General features: G+C 47.2%; 1 protein-coding gene across 1 annotated transcript in view; it reads right to left on the minus strand.

The window, feature by feature from the left end:
- Positions 1 to 88: 88 nt before the first annotated feature.
- The window catches only part of CHD4 (chromodomain helicase DNA binding protein 4), a 21788-nt gene continuing 1708 nt past the window's right edge, over positions 89 to 20168 (minus strand). The window contains exons 2-39 of the mRNA XM_008943732.1: positions 18129 to 18256; positions 17753 to 17944; positions 17259 to 17377; positions 16657 to 16898; positions 16443 to 16570; positions 16175 to 16310; positions 15566 to 15747; positions 15195 to 15434; positions 14086 to 14289; positions 13783 to 13988; positions 13429 to 13560; positions 13041 to 13137; positions 12463 to 12654; positions 12179 to 12379; positions 11363 to 11500; positions 9043 to 9164; positions 8731 to 8904; positions 8273 to 8414; positions 7690 to 7821; positions 7474 to 7591; positions 7136 to 7260; positions 6615 to 6852; positions 6277 to 6449; positions 5936 to 6116; positions 5749 to 5835; positions 5490 to 5578; positions 5278 to 5411; positions 4632 to 4776; positions 4290 to 4455; positions 3778 to 3887; positions 3403 to 3533; positions 3078 to 3160; positions 2825 to 2962; positions 2624 to 2732; positions 2168 to 2300; positions 1035 to 1230; positions 770 to 913; positions 89 to 634 (exon numbers count right to left, since the gene is read on the minus strand). Of these exons, the coding sequence (XP_008941980.1) occupies positions 579 to 634; positions 770 to 913; positions 1035 to 1230; positions 2168 to 2300; positions 2624 to 2732; positions 2825 to 2962; positions 3078 to 3160; positions 3403 to 3533; positions 3778 to 3887; positions 4290 to 4455; positions 4632 to 4776; positions 5278 to 5411; positions 5490 to 5578; positions 5749 to 5835; positions 5936 to 6116; positions 6277 to 6449; positions 6615 to 6852; positions 7136 to 7260; positions 7474 to 7591; positions 7690 to 7821; positions 8273 to 8414; positions 8731 to 8904; positions 9043 to 9164; positions 11363 to 11500; positions 12179 to 12379; positions 12463 to 12654; positions 13041 to 13137; positions 13429 to 13560; positions 13783 to 13988; positions 14086 to 14289; positions 15195 to 15434; positions 15566 to 15747; positions 16175 to 16310; positions 16443 to 16570; positions 16657 to 16898; positions 17259 to 17377; positions 17753 to 17944; positions 18129 to 18256 (5663 nt within the window). The 3' untranslated portion in view covers positions 89 to 578. The remainder of the gene's footprint in view (positions 635 to 769; positions 914 to 1034; positions 1231 to 2167; positions 2301 to 2623; positions 2733 to 2824; positions 2963 to 3077; positions 3161 to 3402; positions 3534 to 3777; positions 3888 to 4289; positions 4456 to 4631; positions 4777 to 5277; positions 5412 to 5489; positions 5579 to 5748; positions 5836 to 5935; positions 6117 to 6276; positions 6450 to 6614; positions 6853 to 7135; positions 7261 to 7473; positions 7592 to 7689; positions 7822 to 8272; positions 8415 to 8730; positions 8905 to 9042; positions 9165 to 11362; positions 11501 to 12178; positions 12380 to 12462; positions 12655 to 13040; positions 13138 to 13428; positions 13561 to 13782; positions 13989 to 14085; positions 14290 to 15194; positions 15435 to 15565; positions 15748 to 16174; positions 16311 to 16442; positions 16571 to 16656; positions 16899 to 17258; positions 17378 to 17752; positions 17945 to 18128; positions 18257 to 20168) is intronic.

Below are 20168 nucleotides of genomic sequence, written 5' to 3' on the forward strand. Positions count from 1 at the left end.
CCTCCAGAACAAAGCCCCAGGAGGAGCGCAGGGACGGGGAGCAGAGCACTCTAGCGCACTCCCAGTACAGGAAGGAGAGAGAACAAAATAAAATACAAGGAAACTTTATTTTTCTGTTTTACCAAGGTTTTGCTCTGTTTTTTGAATTTTTGTTTTTTGTCTTCAAGCTGCTTATTAGTGGACAACTCCAGTCAGTTTTTGTATTAAAAAGGATCTTGATGGAGGTAGCTTTGTCTCAGTCCTGGCTTTTGCTTGGTCGTGCCTGCACACTTGTCTTGGTAAACAAACGCAAAATAAAATTAAAAATGAAAACTGGAATTCCAGGCAGCGGCAGCGAGCAATGCAGCCAGGTTCTCCATGTAACAGACATGGCACTGTGGCCTCCAGTCACTATGTACATAGTCCATCATACATCCCCCTCTCTCCTAAGCACACTCCTTGCTCCAACAGGCTGGCTGCAGAGGAAGGAGCTCCTTTCCCAGAGACCTGTGCAGCAGCTTCCATAGAGGGAAACGGCTCCCAGTCAGGAATGTCAGGCAGAGGGGTAGAGTGCAAAGGGGTGGGAGGGGGGGGTCACTTCAGCTTGGCCAAAAGGTCAAGAGCACTGGGCCAGGACTCACTGCTGCTGGGCCACCTGTAGGGACAGAGAAGATTTGAGACTCAGTGGCTGGACGACAGGCCCTAGCTCTCCCCCCAGAGCCACCACTCCCCCCCGGGTCTGAGCAGAGGGTACGTACTTGCTGGGGAGGGGGTGGTGGAGGGGGCTCGCTGCTGCGGCTGGCCAGCCGGCTGAGAATGTTGCGCTCAGACATCTGGAGGCGCACGGCCACGGGCGGGATCCGAGCAATGGTGGCAGGCAAACGAGTCACATCTGCCTTCATGTCACTCAAAAGCTCCTCCAGCTGCTTCAGAACTGGGGGGAAAAAAAAGGACAATCTGCTCAGCCAGGACAAGGGTTATCACCCCAGGGAAAAGACCAGACTGAACAGCGCTGCTAAGCACCCATCCCACCCTTGTTTGACATGCTGCATTACCTTTGTGCAGCACAGCGTTGGCTGGTTTATTCCCAGCCATTGACTCCTTGGATAGGTGCTGATGGCTCTCAGCCAGGCATTCCACCTCTGCAAAACGTGTGTTCAGAGCCATAGATGGATGAGATGGGTCTTCTGACATGTTCAGGTAGGCAGCTCGTCGCAACTGCTCCTCAATCACAAGCGCTTGCTCCAGGAGCTGGAAGGTGAGGCAGTACTGAGGTAGCCTTCCAGCAGCTGCCTGGAAAGCAGCCCCCGTGCACTGCCCGTCTCTCCTGATCCAGCGCTCCACTACCTCACCAGGTGAGGTTCTGCAGCTGCACAACCCTTCCTGAACTTTTGTTTATATTCAGTGAAGCCTCAAGAGCCCCAAACAATCAAGGGCTCCATTAAGCTAGGCCAAGTACTCAAGAAAACCAGGCTACCTCTAACTTAATAGAAGGCTACCATAAATCTAGCATTCTCATTCCACCTCAGAGTTTTTTTAAAGCCCAAGTTGCCCAATATTTTATGGAGCAAAGGGATAGAGCTTTTCCTTTGAACTTCAGTGGGAAGTATCCCATACTAGCTACACAAAGTCTAAGAACTGTTAAGCATGTCAGGGACATTTGAAATCAATTTGAATCCTGTTAGTGCAGAAATTACCAGCCAGACTACACCGAACTAATGTTTTGCTCCAAGACTGAGAACTACATAGCCTTTGTGTTGGTCTTAAAGCACTCTCAAAATTAAGCTAAGGTCACTCCCAAATAGGTTGAGTCAGAGACTGAAGGCACTTGTTCACCAATCTGCACAGCGTTTCTAAGTTCTGCTTAGGCACACTGAAGGGGTTGTAGCACACCAAGCAGAAGCTGTAATGGTAACAGCCACCTGAACCTTAAGCCTCTTGCATACTTCTCCATTCAGAGCGTGTGCAACTGAACCAAGCTTCCCCATTACCATTTCTAAATGGAGCTCCTATCATGGAGCTACTGCATGATCCTGAGCCATTTCTTTGTTTGTATTTTTTCCCCCCTAAAATGAAAGGGGCTGCAGAAGTCTTCATGTTCTTAGCAGAAACTCAGAACAGCAAACTCTTGTTCTTAAGAGGTCCAGGTGGCTGAAAAGCACTTATCACACTGAAGAGAAATCCTTACCTTGAATCTCCTTGCCAAGAACTTGTTCTTTATTTCCAGGAAGTTACCTCTGTTCATCTCACCCTTGAAGGGTTCATTGAGGATGGCGTAACGTGGATCATTCTGAATATCCTGCCAACGGGCATAGCCATGACTGAGATGGGATGAGCTCAGGCAAACAAAGGCAGTGAGAACAAGGGAATATGCAGCCCAGGCAGATACAGTTCTCAAGAGGGGGGAGGGAAAGGGGGTACAAGAAAGGGGAGCAACAGGAGCCAAGGAAAATAATGAAAGCTATGTCCTGCTAAGTCTTAACTGTGGTGGCAGAAACTCCTCCTCCCACCATCACTTTCACTCTTGTGAAAGGAGATGAAGCACTCTCTCACTTAACATGCTCCCATCAGACCTGGGATTGTTACCTTCACCATGATAGGTTATGTACAAAGGGAGAGAACTGGTACATCAGGGTAAGGATACTTGATGATCCCAGCAAGGAGCCAGTAGTCATGTCGCCGATGCCAGATCTCATAGGTCTTCTTGGTGACAGTTGCAGCCCGCTCCTCGTTCTGCCACAGAGAGTGTAGTTCTGGAAAGGGAGAAGACACCAACAGTTCAAAGGTATTTCACAAACACAAGCAGAGGCACAAAAACAAGTTCAAGCACAAAGATTTATCATACCAGTGAAGCCACCATCTGCTATGTTGAACATGAAGCGCTGCTTTACTGCTTTCTTGTGCCTTTCATCAACTGACTCTTTCAGCATCTCTCCATTCTGCAGCATCACAACATCTCTCTTATCATCATCCTTCTTCTCATCTGTATACACAGGAAAATTATTAGAAAGCATGGCTGATACCACAGCAAGCTGGACCCCACAGAGAAGCCTCACGAGAGAGGAGTTAAGGAGGAGAATGGAATTGTCATTACTCACCTTTCTCATCCAGAGTGATTATTGGAGGTTCAGGGAGATTATCCATAGGTGCTCTGTCTTCCACTTTCTCCACGTCAGCTGCAGGAGAGAAGGAGAACAGAAGATGCAGGGGAACATGGCAAGCCCAAGGTTTTGTTCTTCAGCCTGTGAAACCTAACACAATTCCCTAACTCCCTGTTTGAAGTACTGGAATGGCCCCACTGGTTGTCTACATCCACATCTGTTTCTTTAGGATGAAGTACTGAAGAAAAGATGCAGCTTTAGGAAAACAGTACTGGGGAGTGTTCATTGCTGTTCAAGCTATTAAACAGACCCCCTAGAGATACCTTTGCTTTCTACTTCCATTGGCTCATCTGGTTTTTCCTTCACCTCCGGTTCCTCTTTCTTTTCATCTGCTTCTGTGGGGTTCGCCAGGGATTTTGCTTCCTGTGGCAGTGCTTCCACAGGCTGGGCACACTGCTGAGGACAGAAATCAGTGAGAAGTGAGATAAAGCAGTGCATGAAAACAGAAGACAGTCACAGCAGTTTGGAAAGCAAAAAAAAAAAAAACCCAAACCTGTCAGGCCAATTCTGAGTACCTGAGAATCACCATTAAATACCATTCCAAGAACTCAACTCTGTCTCAGCAGCTGAATGACAGACAGGTCTGAAGTAGAGACATGTGCAATGGCATGAGGCAAACCAGCAACCCACCACTCACCTCCATAGGGACCTCTGTTTCAGCAGCAGAAGCACTGAGCTCTTTCTCTGGTTCAGATGACTCTCCTTGCTCCTTAGCACTGGCTCCTTCTTCTACTTTTACTCCTTCTTCTGCATATTCCCCACCCCAGAGCAGCACAACAGACAAAAGAAGAGAAGCCATCAGTAAGGTCTTCCTCTCACTCTTACCACACACACACACACACACACCCACACCTCTCCTTCAACTCTGAGACTAGGCCCATCAAAATGAGACCAGCATCACTCAAGATGAAGCCCCCTTTCCTGCCCAACTGCAAATGCTGGGCTTCTCTTCTCACTGATGTCAGTTCACCCAAGCAAAGCTAGTGTCCACTCTTGCCTTTAAGGGCTTGCATGTATTTTTGGTAGCCCTCCTAACATGAGAGGTAAGTTGATCTGCGTCCACCCCCAGTCCCCACCACCACATCTCTGGTGAGGGGAACGGTCAGGATGAGGTCAGGACGCAGGACTGTGTTAGATGGGAGCTCTCACCAGGTGGAGGGACAGGGGCAGGTGTATTGGGCTGTGTATCCCCTGGTGTGGAAGGAGTTGGAGTTTTGGGAGAGGGGGAGCTCGGCTGTGAAAGCTTCTTGTTCTCCTCTATCTCTGCCAGTTCTGGCATGCTCCAACGGCCATTTACATGCTCAAATTCCTGCACCTGCATAACAGAAAGACATATCACTGGAGAAGTCATACAAAGCTTGTCCTCAAACCAAAAGATGCAGACCACCCAGCACACAAAAAAGTGAAAGGAGAGGTAGCTCACTAGCTCAGGACCCCAGTGACTAGACGTTGTGTGGAGAGCAAAGACTACACTGCTCTGCTAGCACCTACCTTTTTGCGGATAAGAGACATGACCCCGATGCGAGTAAGGACGTGCTGTCGAGAAAGACCTTCCCGTGGGACCCCATCCGCAAAGGTCTCTGCACCATCCGCTCCAGGTTCGCACAAATGGCGCATGAACAGCGAGACATAGGCCCTGGAGCAGGGAAGAGACACACACTTACATTATAAACTGGGTTAGCTGGAGAAAGCCGTTATCACACCCCTTACAACACAATGGAAATCACCCTGAGATTTCTAGCCCACAGTAACACAAGTGTTGGAGTTCCAGACTCCTTCAAGGGAGAATTTCCTGACAGAATTACCACATACATAAAGGACACAGCTAACTCAAAGTCTTGACCCAGAAACCACCATAAGCCCAAAAAAGGATTCAGGGAGAGTATTCATTACATTCTTCCACAGCCATGCTCTACAAAGTATTTGCTTTTGGTGACTTAGGAGTCAAGTTTAAGGAACAGAACTAGAAACAACCCACTAATCTCCTCCAGTTCATACTTCATTTCCCCACAAAGAATCAGCTAAGACATTAAGGAAATGTAGTCTCTAGGGAATAGCCAGAAGAGGCCTAAATCTCATTCTTCCCTCCAGGCACTGGATTGTGCCAGTCTTCCACCCCTGCCTAATGCAGACTCACTTGAACTCCTTCTCTGACTTGCCACGTAGGTCCCGAACAAGCCACTGAGTGGTGAAGGCATCCTGAGGTGGCATCCCGTAGCGCATGATAGCATTGAGGAAGGCTTTCCGCTGGCGGGCATTGAAACCCAAGACCTGGAACAGAGAAGGCAGATATGGCACAACCCACACAGAAGCAGCTAGGACGCCAATGCCTACTCTGCTACTGCTTACCTCAATGTTCCCTCCCACACGGGCAAGTAAGGGAGGCAGAGGCTTATCCTTATCATTTCTCAGGCCTTTGCGGCTAGGCCGACGAGCTGCTGAAGAAAGAAATGCAGCTAAGGAGGAGAGACAACGCACAGTGTATCATTGTGTGAATGTTTCCCCTGCAGAGCTGCACCACACAGTGTGTAAATCATCCAAACTGAGTTCCAGCTGTTACCACGCTCAGAGAAAGTGACTCAGGAACTCTGGCCTCACCAGATCTTACCTTCAGACCTCTCGTCAAAGTCCTCATCTCCTTCTTCAGAAGCAACTGAATAGTCTGACTGATTATCTGACTGGTCATCCTGCCAGTCTGAAAGAAAAACAGCACGTGAGCCTGAGACGCTACTCTGTTACTTCCCCGCAAGATATACTTACACTAATTTCTCCCTCAGGTTCCTGTGGATTTGTACCTCTATCCTCCTGTGAGCCATCATTGTAGTTAACTTGCTTGCGGATACGTTTGCCCTTGCCCAGATTCCTGGCCAGATCCTCCTGTTGCTGCTCATAATGGTGACGCAGCAGTTTCTCCCAGTAATCAGGATCCACTGACTCCTCCTGCTTAATGATCTCCCGTTCCACCTCCTCTTCCTCCTACCAAACAGGTAACAAATTTAAGACCCCTACGCTCCAAATCCCAGCATGCCTGAGCAGGTATGTCTGCTTGCCCTTAAAAGCATCAGAGCTTGATCTGCTTAACTGATGCTGTATTATTCAGCAGAAGATAACTAGCTGACATCCACCTCGTACTCACCCCCATCTCCTCTTCACGAACCACATACTGGGCCACCTTGAAGGAGCTGAGATATTCATTCATGCCCTGAAGTTCTGTATCTTCTGTTTCATCCTGGTTCCGATCCAACAGGCGCTCAATTGCTTTGTCATCATAGTGGATGACGCTGCTGTCCTCCCCTTCTTTGTTATCCCCTGAGGAAAGAGCACAGGCACAGTTCCTGTGTGGATCTCGAGACACTAGGAGAAGCAATGCAATCCCAGACCTCTCTGTAGAGCTATGATCAGCACTGTGCCTGCAGCCACTAAATAAGGAGCCAGACCTCCCCACCTCCTTCAGTTCTACTCGCAGGCACTCACCCCCTTCAGTAGTCTCATCCTTGAAGAGTTCTTCAGTGCCAAATTTGAGAATGTCATCAAGTTCCTGTTTGGACATGGAGCCTGTCTTGGAGCCCAACCCTGGCCTCACTACCAGATGAGTTAGCATCATTTTCTTCTTGGCCACCTGAGTGATCCGCTCCTCCACTGAGGCCCTTGTCACAAAGCGGTATATCATCACTTTCTTGTTCTGTCCAATTCTGTGTGCACGACTGAAGGCCTAGAAAAAGAGATGTACTCAGAACAGTATAGAGTTACACAAGTAGTACACCCACCTACCTCCAGAGGTTTCTCAGCTGCCTCCATGTTGGCTCTTAATATTAGTGAAGGCTGGGCCCTGGAAGAACCCTCCTCTATTTCACTTCCCATCTCTACGCATCCTCACTGCTCTAATTTTGCATATTTCTAGAGGGGAAGTGCCACATTCTTTCACACCTCCTAATGATTTTATTTTCCTTGTTCCTCAGGATTACTCCATAGTGAATGGTCTCATTGAGACTCACCTGGATATCATTGTGGGGGTTCCAGTCTGAGTCATAGATAATCACAGTATCTGCTGTGGCCAAGTTAATACCAAGACCCCCAGCTCGCGTTGAAAGCAGAAAGCAGAACTGCGGAGCACCAGGAGCTTAGATAAAAGGAGAGAACAAAAGTAATCAATGGAGAGTGCACTACTCAACAAGGATTTGTATCTGACCCATATCACCTGAAGGAGAATCACTACTAACTCAAGATTCCAGGAGAGCAATGGAAAACTTGGGCCACAAAAGTCATATGTTGACTGCTGAGCACATACAAGGCAATAGTTTTCAGTTTGCAAAGGAAGTAGGAGACTCCATACCATTGAAACGATCAATGGCCTCCTGACGCATGTTCCCTGTGATCCCTCCATCAATCCGCTCGTATTTGTACCCTTCATGTTCCAAAAAGTCTTCTAGAAGGTCCAACATTTTTGTCATCTGCATACCAGAGAAACACCACCACAAACGAGTGAGGGGCAAGGCGATGAGATCGACAGGCTCCCTGCTCAGAAAATTTTCAGGTTTCCCCTGTATACCTGAGAGAATATAAGCACCCTGTGACCTCCTTCCTTAAGGTTCTTTAACATCTTCTGGAGCAGCAACAGCTTTCCAGAGGCTCGAATAAGAGCACTACCATCATACATGCCATTTGGCATTTTTGGAGCTTCCTGAGAAGAAAGAGACAAGAAAGGGAGTAAGGGGTGGAGGAAGAAAACAGCTTGAAGAGCTGCAGCTTTGTCTTACACCAGATGCTGACTCATGTCTAGCCATTTGGCTTGGCACAGCCACAACACAGAGCTCTACTCATACAAAATGTCAGCACTACCCTGTGCTGCTTCTCTTGTGGTTTGGCTCCTAGATGCCCTCCTCTTACTGACAGCCCCTACTCTTACTGTCTTCACCATCTTGCATGAATCACAAGATAGCTTCTATCTGTCATACAGAAGACAGTGGAAAAGGCAAGGCCTTCCAGTGTGTTGGGTCTGCATAAAAACAGGATGAAAGAGCAGAAGCTGGCAAGAGAGGAAGGGGAACCCCTCCATGCTTAAAGAGCTAACTGGCTCCCTGATAACAGCCAGTAGGAAATTTGTTTTATATAGAGTAAGTGACTAGACCTACCATAGCAGCCACAGGGAAGAGGTAAGGATGGTTACAGCACTTCTTCAGATCCATAACAACATTGAGCAAGGAGACTTGGTTACCGCCACCCCGTGCATTCAATGCCTCAAAGTTTCTTGTCAAAATGTATTTATAGTATTTCCTGAAAAGAACAAAAAAACCCCACACACAACTCAGATACCCCTCATGAGAATGACTAACATTCTCTTGCTAAGCTGCACAGCTCCTGGCATTACCTGCCAGCTAACCTAGGCCCCGCCAGTGTCATTACTTCTTTATCCCTTACATGAGAGCACAGGTTTAGTCCTCCCTCAGCTACAGTGGCAGCAGGAAACCTTCCTCCTATCCACTGTGCGGAAAGCCCTATAATGAGGAGGAGGCTGTTTCAGCATCCTCTTTGAAAGAGAACATGGCAACAGTAGCTCAACAGCAGGTGTTCTCTTCATTCTCACACTCACTTCTGCATGGGGCTCAACTCCACTCTGACAATGAGTTCAGTCTTAGATGGCATATTTTTGAAAACATCAGCTTTGAGACGCCTCAGCATGTGTGGGCCCAGCATGTCATGCAGCTTCTTGATCTGATCTTCCTTGGCAATGTCTGCAAACTCTTCTAGGAAGCCCTCCAAGTTACTGCAGGAAAAAAAGAGACACTCAGCAAAAGCCACAAAGGAAATAGACAGGGGGGAAAAAAAAAAAAAAAAAACCAAACACACAAGGAAGGGGTTTAGGTGACAAGATAGGCAGGCTGACTTGCACTGCAAGACATACTGGAATCTCTCGGGTGTCAGGAAGTTCAGCCGGTGGAACAGTTCTTCCAGGTTGTTCTGCAGAGGAGTTCCTGTAAGCAGCAGCTTGTGCTGAAGGGAGTAGCCATTCAGCACACGGAAGAACTGGGAAGTAGAGAGCAGGGAAGAAATGGGGGGTGAACGACAAAACACACAAACATGTCAAAGGCCTATTAAGTCATAGACTTCAAAAAAATGTAATTTATCCTAGGAAAAAAAAAAAGACACCAAGCTAGGATTCAATTTAGACCACATCAGCTGTTTGGACGAGAGCTCCAAGTAGTTCACATTCCAGTCAGGGTCACTAGACTGATCTCATTTGGCCGTTGTTCTGCATAGCTAAAACATGACTGCAGCAAACCTACAAGCCATCAGGTGCTGGTAGGTTTCCTTTGCTCTTTTAAGTTACAAGCTCTTTCAGACCACTGATGATTTCCAGATTGCTATACTATGTACTTTTTCTCACTAAATTAGTGCTCCATATTCTCACAACCACTGTCTTCAGAATTCTAGAAATAGCTAAGTCATTCTTCCTACTCTTATCAATCCTAGCAATGTTGCAGAGCTCGGAACAAGCAGAGGAGAAAAAGAGCCAAGGGTTTGCCTGTATATGCCAATAAATCTTTGCAGTAATTTGTGCTGGCTTTCACAACAATGAAGTTATTTCAGACAGAGGTTGAGCGCTTAAAGTACTGAACTGAAAAGCACAAGTATATTTGTGCTGGTGAGCAAGCTACAACAGCACAGTACATTATGAGCTTGGCCATTTCTTTGCTTATTTTATGCTTAGCATGATAGGAGGGTCAAAGTTAATGAAAGCAGCTTGTACTAGATGGCAAACAAAAGAACCCAAAACAATCAAAACAAGGAAGAGAAATCCACCACCGCTTCTATTTTGGTTATCGCACCAGAAGGATTCTTCTAGTAGCCTCCACAGGGATTTATCTTTCTATAGAGTTATAGTCAAAAACATTCTCATTTTGGAATCAGCTATGGAAGTTACTGTTTCTATCTGCAAAACTTTGGCAGATAACCACAATCTGTCAAAAGGAGGGTGACCTGTCTTGCAGCCACACACCTGAACTGTCCTTACAGGACAGGAAACTGCTCTGGAAAAGGCTACGTCTAATGGTCTTGGTGAATAACCGTTTGTAACTAATAGTCATAGTGTAACCTTAAGGCCCATCTGACTAATTAATATTAATAGTAAGCACTCATTACTGTTTCAAATAATTTCAATGCTAAGCACAGCCACATCCAGTCCTAGTGCCTACAGTAAGAGATCTGGAAACTGGACTGCAAGCACAGCTGTGATGTCTCAAAGATGCCTCATGCCAAGATCCAAAAAGATAAAGCCATTAAAAACAAAGGAAACGGAGGCAATTTTGTCTTACAGTCTCCAAGAATCTACAAAACCCCATTTCCAGTAACAATCGTTTTTAGTGTACCAAGCACTAGAGCCCACCAACAGATCAATACCTGGATGAGTCACAGAATCATTACAGTTGGAAAAGGTCTCCAAGATCAGTCGATCAACCCTACCCTGCCATGACCACTAAACCATGTCCCAAAGTACCACATCTGCATGTTTTTGAACACCTCCAGGGAAGGTGTCTCCAGCACCTCCCTGGGCAGCCTGGTCCCACGTCTTACCTCCCCTGCCCAACTAAGGTGCAAGGGCTGGCAGAGGGGCTGGATTAAGACGGTACAGTCGAGTCGACTGAACTCCATCCAGCTTAGCCAAGGCGCAGCCTCATAACAAAAGCAGCTGTAGGGCTGTCAGCACTTACGCAGGTATTTTTGAAGACCTCTGCCCACCCCTCCCCTTCCTGTAACATCTAACTAGTTCTGCTACAAAGCCAGATGAATGCAGTGAGCAAGCTTACTCTGGAAGCAGGGTAGCTGTGCTTATGCAGGTTGTTTTATGCTCAGTATTGTAAAACTTTCTAGACTAGAGGCAGTGCAGACATGTTTTCAGAGAAGCCAGTTTGTATTTGAGATGAAACAATGACACCCAAGTTTCTCTGTTTTCTTTCCAGTGTACACCAGTTGCCTACACACCCAAGAGAAACCTGTTTTAACCAGTGGCATGTATAAAAGTGAAACTGTTGCCAATTATAATCAATCTCCTAATGAAGGCTGTTGGTTTTTAAATAATGCCTTGAATTTACTATTGAACAAATGACTAAGAGTTGGCAGATGAACTTATGTGCTTAGGAGAAGCTGTCTAATCTTCTGAACTCTGCCCATTCCCCCTGCAACACACACCACGCCAATAAACCACCTATGCTGCTTCTCTGTACCTTAGACTGATTGTTCTTCAGCCTGTGAGCTTCATCAACAATGAGACAGGCCCAGTCAATAGAGCCTAGTATGGCCATATCAATTGTGATCAGTTCATAGGAGGTAAGAAGCACATGGAACTTCACAGCAGCCTCCTTCTGCAAGGGAAAAAGATGAACATGGTAATGTGAGAGGGGAATGCCCCGTGACCAAGTAGATGCAGTGCTTCTCCATCAAGTTATTCTGATGAGCCCTGGTCAAACAGCACATCAAAAACTTTTCACACCCACAGTTTCCTGTCACAAGATTCAAAATGCTACCCAAGCCATTCTAGCCTTTTAATCCCCTATTACTCTTAACACATATAAGTCTCCCAGCTCCCTCAGTACCTGCTAATTCTGGACAGTTGCCATATAAGCAGCAAATAAAGGCATGCTAGGGAAACAAGATTTGAAAAGCATTAGCTCCCACCACGCTTTTACTACAGAGACTAAAGTTCTTGTAGAACTAGCCACTCAGATCAGGCTCTCCCTGCCTGTCCAGGAACAGAACACAGTTTTTCAGGCTACATAGAAGGGATAAAGGGACCTTCCTATGGTCAGCATTACCTTAGTCATCTCTTTTTCCAGTACTGAATTAGCTTGGACTAGTAGGAGTGTTTAAACAGTCTAGAGCAGGAGTCTAAATGTCCACTAGTCAATCTGCAGTTAATTCCCCTTGGAAACACCAAGCATAATCAGGTCCCACAGATAGAGTATCTGAATCTCAGCTACTGAGAGCAAACAGCGCACCTCTCTCCTTTCAGTTCAGGCTTAGATTACAGCAGAGTTCTGTACCTTCATTCTGGATGCTTTTTTGCCTCCACGTATGGCATTATCCTCAAAAGTGAACTCATTCTCACGGATGATTGCCCGGCTGTCTTTGTCCCCGACATAGGTCACTACATACATATCTGGGGCCCACATTTCAAATTCTCGTTCCCAGTTGATGATGGTGGACAGTGGGGCACTCACCAAGAAGGGACCCTTTGAGTGGCCCTATAAAGAGTCAGTAAAAGCGTTAGATGAATGCAAACACCAACAGGCAGAATCTTCCTGGGTAGTGATCTCCTGGCTCTCACCTCTTTGTATAAGGAATACAGGAACACAGCTGTCTGCACCGTCTTTCCCAGACCCATTTCATCAGCCAAGATCGTGTCTGTGCCCTGGGCCCAAGAGAAGCGCAGCCAGTTGAGTCCTTCCAGCTGATAGGGGTGCAAGGTCCCCCCTGTTACATCGAGGTATTCCGGCTGCCGGTCATATTTCACTGTTGGCTACAGTGGAAAGAAGAGCAGAGATCCTTTACCTTAGCTAGACAGTTATGAAGACTCCTTTTCCAGGCATCCATATACTTCCTAGTGCAGGTAAGACCTCACAGAGGACAACCAGACTAGCACCAGACAAATCTCCCGAACATCCAAACGTATGTACCACAAGGCCTTTTTTCTTTTGTAAAGCCCTTTCACCAAAAGCCAGACAGTGTCCCACCCAATGGACAAAGTGGGCCTTTGTCTGAAGGTTCTATAACTCACTTGTTCTTTGGGCCAGGAAGGAACTCTAAACCATGTGCTCTTCACTCTTCAGTTTCATATTTACCTACCTCCCTCCCCAAAATAAGTAGCTGTATCAGATGGCTCCTGAGCAATGCACAGCAACTTACATCTACTGTGGGAGTCTCAGGGGGCCTTTCCAGTTTCCGCATCTTCACTTTCTTTAACTTCTTACCAGGCCTGCCCTCTTCACCTCTCATCAGCTCCCTATGCAGAGACAGTCCCAAGAACGTGCAAGTTTAATGGCTTTTGTAACACAGGAAAATTATTGCAAGGAATAGGAAGGCAATCACCCAACTCAAACAGGCTCAACAAAACAGAGCTGGAACCTTCATGAACTGGTGGGGAGGCTGAAGGGCCCCACCCAGAGGAGTAAGCAACAAGAAAATGCTTCTTGGCTATCTCCGTATTTTACTCCAGCCAGTGCTAGGGGCTAAAATACTCCTGTATTTTCTCTTGAGGGAAGGGAAAGAAAAACAACCTCCAGACACTTCGTACCTGTGATTCCAGTAGGCTTGCTTGTAGAGGTCATAATCTTGGATATCCACATCTTCACTTTCCCAGGATGCCTGGTCATAGGGTAGGTCTCTCCATTTAATCAAGTAGTGGACATTGCCCTTCTTATCCACACTGCAAAAGAAACCAGTAAGCCCTAAGCAGAGAAATGACAGTACTCACCCAATCCACTCAAGCAGGAGAAAAGGATTTCAACGAAGCAACAGGAGAGCAATATTTATCATAGCAACAAAAAGCTGCCACTGTTCCCCTGCAGTCATACTGCAGTATAACTCACCCACTCTCCTTTAGCCATTCTTAAGGTGCGCTGAAAACCCTCTTTGCTACCTCCCCTACCTGTGATTAAGGATCCTGTGGATCATCATCCACTCCGGCTTGATCCCGTATCGATAGAAGCGTTCCTCCATCTCAGCATATTTGGGGTCCTTGTTTTTCCTCTTCCGGCTTTTCTCCTCCTCCCCACCAAAGTCCCCTGAGGGTGGCTCATCCATATCATTTTTGCGTTGGTAGTTACGAAACATGACCTGGCAGTGCAGCTCCAGCTGGAGTCAGGACGGAAGCAGTTAGTAGGCGTTTTCCCCTCAACTGTCCAAAATACCTTTCCCCAACTATCCACCTTTACGACAGTCTTCCACTCACCTGCAGCTCTGACACCCACGAGCAGTGCCAGTAGGACATGCCCTGCCACTTGACAAAGAACTGCCTTTCAGGCCGACCCTCCAGAGGCTTAGGGGGAGGAGCATTAGGGTCTGCATCAGGTGGACGTGGTGGTGGGGGGCCAACCGGGGGCTGACCCCACTTCCAGATCAAGATCTTCTGCACCTTTCCTTTCAAAGCTGGGCACTGAAAAGTTAAACAGAGCTGGTCACATCAGAACGTACACTCTTAACACACAACTGCAGAATAAAAACATACAGGATGACGGTTCTCTTCCTTAGTCATAGCTATACTGCGTCCAGATGGAATTTGCTTTTTGGACTTGGAAGTTTTCATCTTTTTATCTCCAGCACTTCATTAAGCTTTCGCCAGTTTGCCTTTTATTGTAGGACTGACAAACCCCAAAGTGAACTTGGTATCTCAATTTAGAAATTCAGAAACTCTGCATGTAGTACAGAAATTGCTAGGCTTGACAAGTCCAGTAGTCTACCCAAACAACTCTGCTCAAAGTCTGTAAAGAAAATATTTTGTTGTAGAACTATCAGCAAAGCACAGGGATGTGTCCTGAAGCAGCTTTTTTGTTCATCATCTTAGGAGCCCTTATCTAATGAAAGCACCTGACACCATTTATAATACTTCAAGAATTTCCTGGAAAAGTGTGACATTTCTCCCATCCACTAAGAAAGGGCTTGACATTACAGAGCTTGCAGTGCAAGAAACCTGTTTGGCTCAGCATCAGTTCAAAAATACTTTCAGCACTGAATCTGCTTGCACTCCTGCTTCTACACACATGAAGAATCCAAGAAAATTGAGCCTTGGCATCCTGGACCCAAAACTACCCAACTCCCCCGCACATGAGCGCATCTCGTGAGACTCAATGGCTGTAATGCTGTTCTTGCTGTTGTCTGGAGAAAGCAGCCAACTGACAAGGTACAATCCAGCCACAAAAAGCCAGGACTCGATGTTTTACAACTAAAGTGTGAAGAGAGATACTCTTGAGAGAAGTAAGCATTTCCAGAAAAGTATGACAATCCAAAGGGATTAGGTCGACCACCTCTTGTAGCAATAGAATGGTACATGCAGAAACTCACAGTGCAGCGAGGACACAGCCACTCTCCATTGGGAATCTCTGGCAACGGGGGATTCAGACAGTGGATGTGATAGGAGGAAGGACAAGCATCACAGCACAGCAGCTCTCCTCCGTCCTTGCAGACTCTACAGAACTCCATGTGGTGGTCGTCCTCTTCCTCAGCATCCCCCACAACATCCTCTAGGATTTCCTCACCTTCAGAGTTATCCTCCTTCGCTTCCCACTGAATACCTTCTTTTTCCTACAGGAGAGGGAAATCAGAAAACTGAAGTCAAACATTTGTGATTATTTTATTACCTCAGAAGAGAAGCCCCAGGTCACTTGACATCTTGCTCCATAACCTCTCACAGTCTGGTGGAATGCAGTACTCACACAGTGTGGGCAGCTCCACTTGCCCTCTGGGGCTTTCTCCATGTCTGGGTCCAGGCAAACCATATGGTAAGCACGAGGGCAGGTATCACACAGTATGATTTCTCCTCCCTGCTGGCACACCTCACAGTAATCCTGGTGATCAGTCTCATAACCATCCACTGCCACTGTGGAGTCGTCCTCACCTGCAGAGGGTGTTGAGGAGTTACAGCAGCACAAGCCAGAGGTACAGGCCTCCTACAGCAAAGGTGGGTACTCTCCCAACAGCCTATGTAGAGATCCAGAATCCAAAAACTACTGCTCCATCTATGAAAGTAAAATAGGCAGGGAGCAAGAGCTGGAACAGGAGTAGAACAAGCCCCTTAGTGCCTCCTTCCACCCACAGAACTAAAGGGGTAGTTGAGGCCAGAAAAAACACAGCAATGTGTCTGTTTCCCTACCAAGATCATAAAGAACTGAAAACATTTTCCTTAAATAGTATCAAGTTCTTCCTTCAGGAACAATCTTCCTCCCGCAAGTATGCTGTTAAATATTTAGATTCTGCACAGATACTCCTCTAATCTCTCCACACACTTGGGTGTCCTGTCTCCAACTGACAGCAAGCATCGATACCTTTCTTTTTCCTTTTCCCAGCTTTGAGTTTTTTGCGACTGCGGCTACTGCGGCTTGTAGATCCATCTGAAACAGAGTAGCTGTTGATGCTGGCATCATCAAAGTCTGACTCCACGTCCAGATCATCATCTTCACTCTGAGATAAGTAAGAAAAAAAGCCATGCTGCTCAGGCACACACGCTGGAGGGAGCAATCAGACATGCATCCCAACACTTCTAGCACATCAGCTCCGCCACCCCCTCAAGGTCAAGGAAGAAGTGTCACTCACTGATGATCTCTTACGCTTGGAACCAAATCCTCCCAATTTGATTTTCAAAGGTGCAACCTTCTTTGTTTTCGGTTTCTTGATGTCGGGAATACGAGGAGTGGCCTTTGGCTTCCGCCGAGCGTTGGGTCCTGACAAGGGAGAAGCTGGCAAGTCAGGAGGACTCCTGCTCTGACACCACTCGCCCTCGACCACCCTGCTGGATTACTCATCTCACCTTTGCCCTCCTTCGTCTTGGCTTTCCTGAGGGGCACATCTACAGGGGGCTGCGGCAGGACGGCATCCACATTCGCCACCATACTCTCAACTACTGCAACAGCTGCAGCTGCAGCAGCTGCCACAGATGCACCTGAACTTCCCTTGAAGGGGTTGTTTGTGCTAAACTCCCTCCATTTGGCTCCCAGCACCATCATCATCTTCGACACTGCTATTTTAGGGTTCTTGGCTGCAATAAGTGGCCTGTGCACAGTTAAGGAAGGAAGAGTTACTGAACCACCCTGAAATCTAGATCATTATTCCTCCCCACTGCCACCCCCATCAGCACCTCTATCTCAAACTAGATTTCCTTTTAATCTCCGATCTCAACAGCCACTGAATCTGTCCTCTGTGGAGGATGCAAATGTTCAGGGGCTTGGAAAGTAAAATGGAATTTAGTATACTAGGGAAAAAAGGGGACTCAGGACTTGCATCATCTCAGCCACTGAAAAAAGTTTTTGCTAGCATCTTTAATGTGCCTTGAGGTTCCAAAACAAAGGAACCTAGTCCTTGTCCCATCTTTTTTTTCTCCTGAGTCCTTCCAAGTGCAGTGTTACAGTTCACCTGACAAACTGGCTGAAAGCTTTGTAGTTGGTGAGAGTGCGGTAATCCTCCTCTGTGAATATATGATCAATATCCTCCATGCCCCAGTCTTCCAGGAGCTGGGCAGATGACTTCGGCTCCTGCGCAAAGAGAATCACAGCAGCTCTGAGGAAAAAGCTCTAGTGAAGAGAACTTCCACGTATCTACAGATCACCCAATGCATCAGGGCCAGGTTCCAGCCCCCACACCACCCCCACCCACTGAGGACAAAGCCTCAATAGAACATCAGTGCAGGTGGGAAGAATCTTTGGATTCAACAGACATTTTAAGTGCGCTTAAGGCAGTAAGGAAAGCAAGGTGAGAAAATGGTCAAGTCAAGGAGGTCTAGCAGAGGAAGGGGAAACCAAAACGCCCCAACTCCATGTGCCATCACAAATAGGGGACACAGTCATTCCCAAAAACAGATACATGGGAATGAGGAGCAAACAGTTCAATCAGCAGGGTAATTTTCTCACCTTTGAGTCATCATCTTCTTCCTCTTCTTCCTCCTCCTCCTTGCGTTTGGCTTTGCTTTTCTTTTCCTTCTTGGGCCCTAATTTCTTCTTTTTCTTCTTCCCAGGAGTGTAGTCACTGCCCTCACTGTCAGAGCGCAGAACTTCCTCTTCCTCCTCCACAAACTCGTTCCCCTCACCAGAGCTGTCCCCTAGCTGGGGAGGAAGACAAAATCAGACAGCTGTGAGCAAATATCCTGGATAAGCACTAAACATCACACTCTCCCCAAGCTTGTATGAACCCTCTTGACTTGCTGCCACAGGCCAACAATGATGGTGAGCAGCCTCACCTCCACATATCCCTATTCTAGAGAGTGACCTTAGGTATCCTTTTCCTTACCTCCTTCTTCTGACGCTTGCTGAGCTTGGGCACTTTAGGTTCCTTTAGTTTCTTGGGCTTCTTCTTCTTCTTGATTTTGGGCGTCTCAGCCTCTGACAGAAGCTCTTCTTCTGGCTCCTCTTCAGGCTCTGAAGAGGAAGAGGCAATGTCTCATTCAAACCCCATTTGTGCACTAGAGCACAGCCCACTTCGCCCAGAGGTAACTGAACTTGTAAACACTTCTATGTTTGTAAGCATGTAGCAAGAAGTAGACAACTGCTTGATGTGCTCACCAAGGCACTTTCCATCATTTTTCAGTATTCCTGGCTAACCAGGGAGGTGCCAGTGGACTGGAGAGTAGCAAATGTGACACCCATCTACAAAAAGGTCCAGAAGGAGAATCTGGGGAACTACATGCCCATCAGTCTGACCTCAGTGCCAGGGAAGGTTATGGAGCAGACAACCTTGAGTGCCATCATGCACCAGGTACAGGACAACCAGCCAATCAGGCCCAGTCAGCATGGGCTCACGAAAGGCAGGTCCTGCTGGACTAACCTGACCTCTTTCTATGACAAGATAACCCACCTAGTGTATGAGGGAAAGGCTGTGGATGTCTGCTCAGCCTTCTGGAAAGCCTTCGACCCTGCTTCCCACAGAATTCTCATCAGAAAAAATGGCTGCTCATGGCTTAGATGGGCATACGCTCTGCTGGGTCAAACACAGGCGGGACAGCCGGCCCAGACTGGTGCTGAATGGATTAACTCCACTTGGCAGCCAGTCACAGGTGGTGTTCCCCAGGACCCAGCATTTGGGCCACTTCTGTTTAGTATTTTTATCAATGAGCTTGACAAGGAGATAGAGAGCAACCTCAAGTAAGGTTGCAGACAACACCAAGTTGGGTGGAAGTGTTGGTCAGCTTGAGGGTAGAAAGGCTCTACAGAGGGACCTGGACAGGCTGGATCAACGAGGCCAACCGTATAAACTTCAAAAGGCCAAGGCTCAGGTCCTGCACTTGGGACACAACCACCCCAGGCAATGCTACAGGCTTGGGGAAGAGGGGCGGGGGGGCGACCGGCCAGGTGAAGAGCCACGACCAGCTAAGTATGAGCCAGCAGTGTGCCCAGTGGCCAAGAAGGCCAACAGAATCCTGGCCTGTATCAGAAATAGTGTGGGCAGCAGGACTAGGGAAGCAATTGTCCCCCTGTACTCAGAACTGGCGAGGCCACACCTCAAGTACTGTGTTCAGTTTTGGCCACCTCAATACAAGAAAGACACCTTGTGCTGGAGCAGGTCCAGTGAAGGGCAGGGAAGCTGATGAAGGGTCTGGAGCACTAGTCTTATGAGGAGCAGTTGAGGGAACTGGGAATATTTAGTCTGAATAAAAGGAGGCTGAGAGTTTTAGAGAGCCATAAGGTTTCCTATCTGAAAAGAGGCTGTATGGGGGGCAGGTGTCAGTCTCTTCTCCCAAGTAACAAGTGACAGGACAATAGAAAGTGGCCTCAAGTTTCACCCAGAGAGGTTTAGGTTAGATATTAGGAAAACCTTCACTGAAAGCGTTATCAAGCCCTGGAACAGGCTGCCCAGGGCAGCAGCTGAATCACCATCCCTGGACGTGTTTAGAAGTTGTGCAGATATGGTGCTGAGGAATATGGTTTAGCAGTAGACTTGGTAGAGTTAGGTTAATGGTTGGACTCAATGATCCTGAAGGTCTTTATCAACCTAAATGCTTCCTCTGTTACTGTTCACAACAGATATAAGTAAATGGTAAATTACCTCTGCACATGGTTTTCTCCCTCCCCTCAACACCACCTATTTCCACAATATTCCTTCTGCAAGCAGAAGTTTCCTATAGCCCAATGAGACGAGGGAAGAACACAGAATGGATGGCTCCATCTAAAGGAGAGGCGAAATAGTGAACACATTTGAGAGCCTGACTAGGATACTGCTGCAGTCCATTGGTCTCCAAGGAAGAAACTCACAGCTATCAGCCTCTTCAGCAGTACACAGCACCCTACAGCCACATGCAAAATACAGGCCAGTAGAAGACTATCTGCCCTCCTC

This window comes from Merops nubicus, unplaced genomic scaffold, assembly GCF_000691845.1.
Source record: "Merops nubicus isolate BGI_N331 unplaced genomic scaffold, ASM69184v1 scaffold1977, whole genome shotgun sequence".
NCBI classification, from domain to species: Eukaryota; Metazoa; Chordata; class Aves; order Coraciiformes; family Meropidae; genus Merops; species Merops nubicus.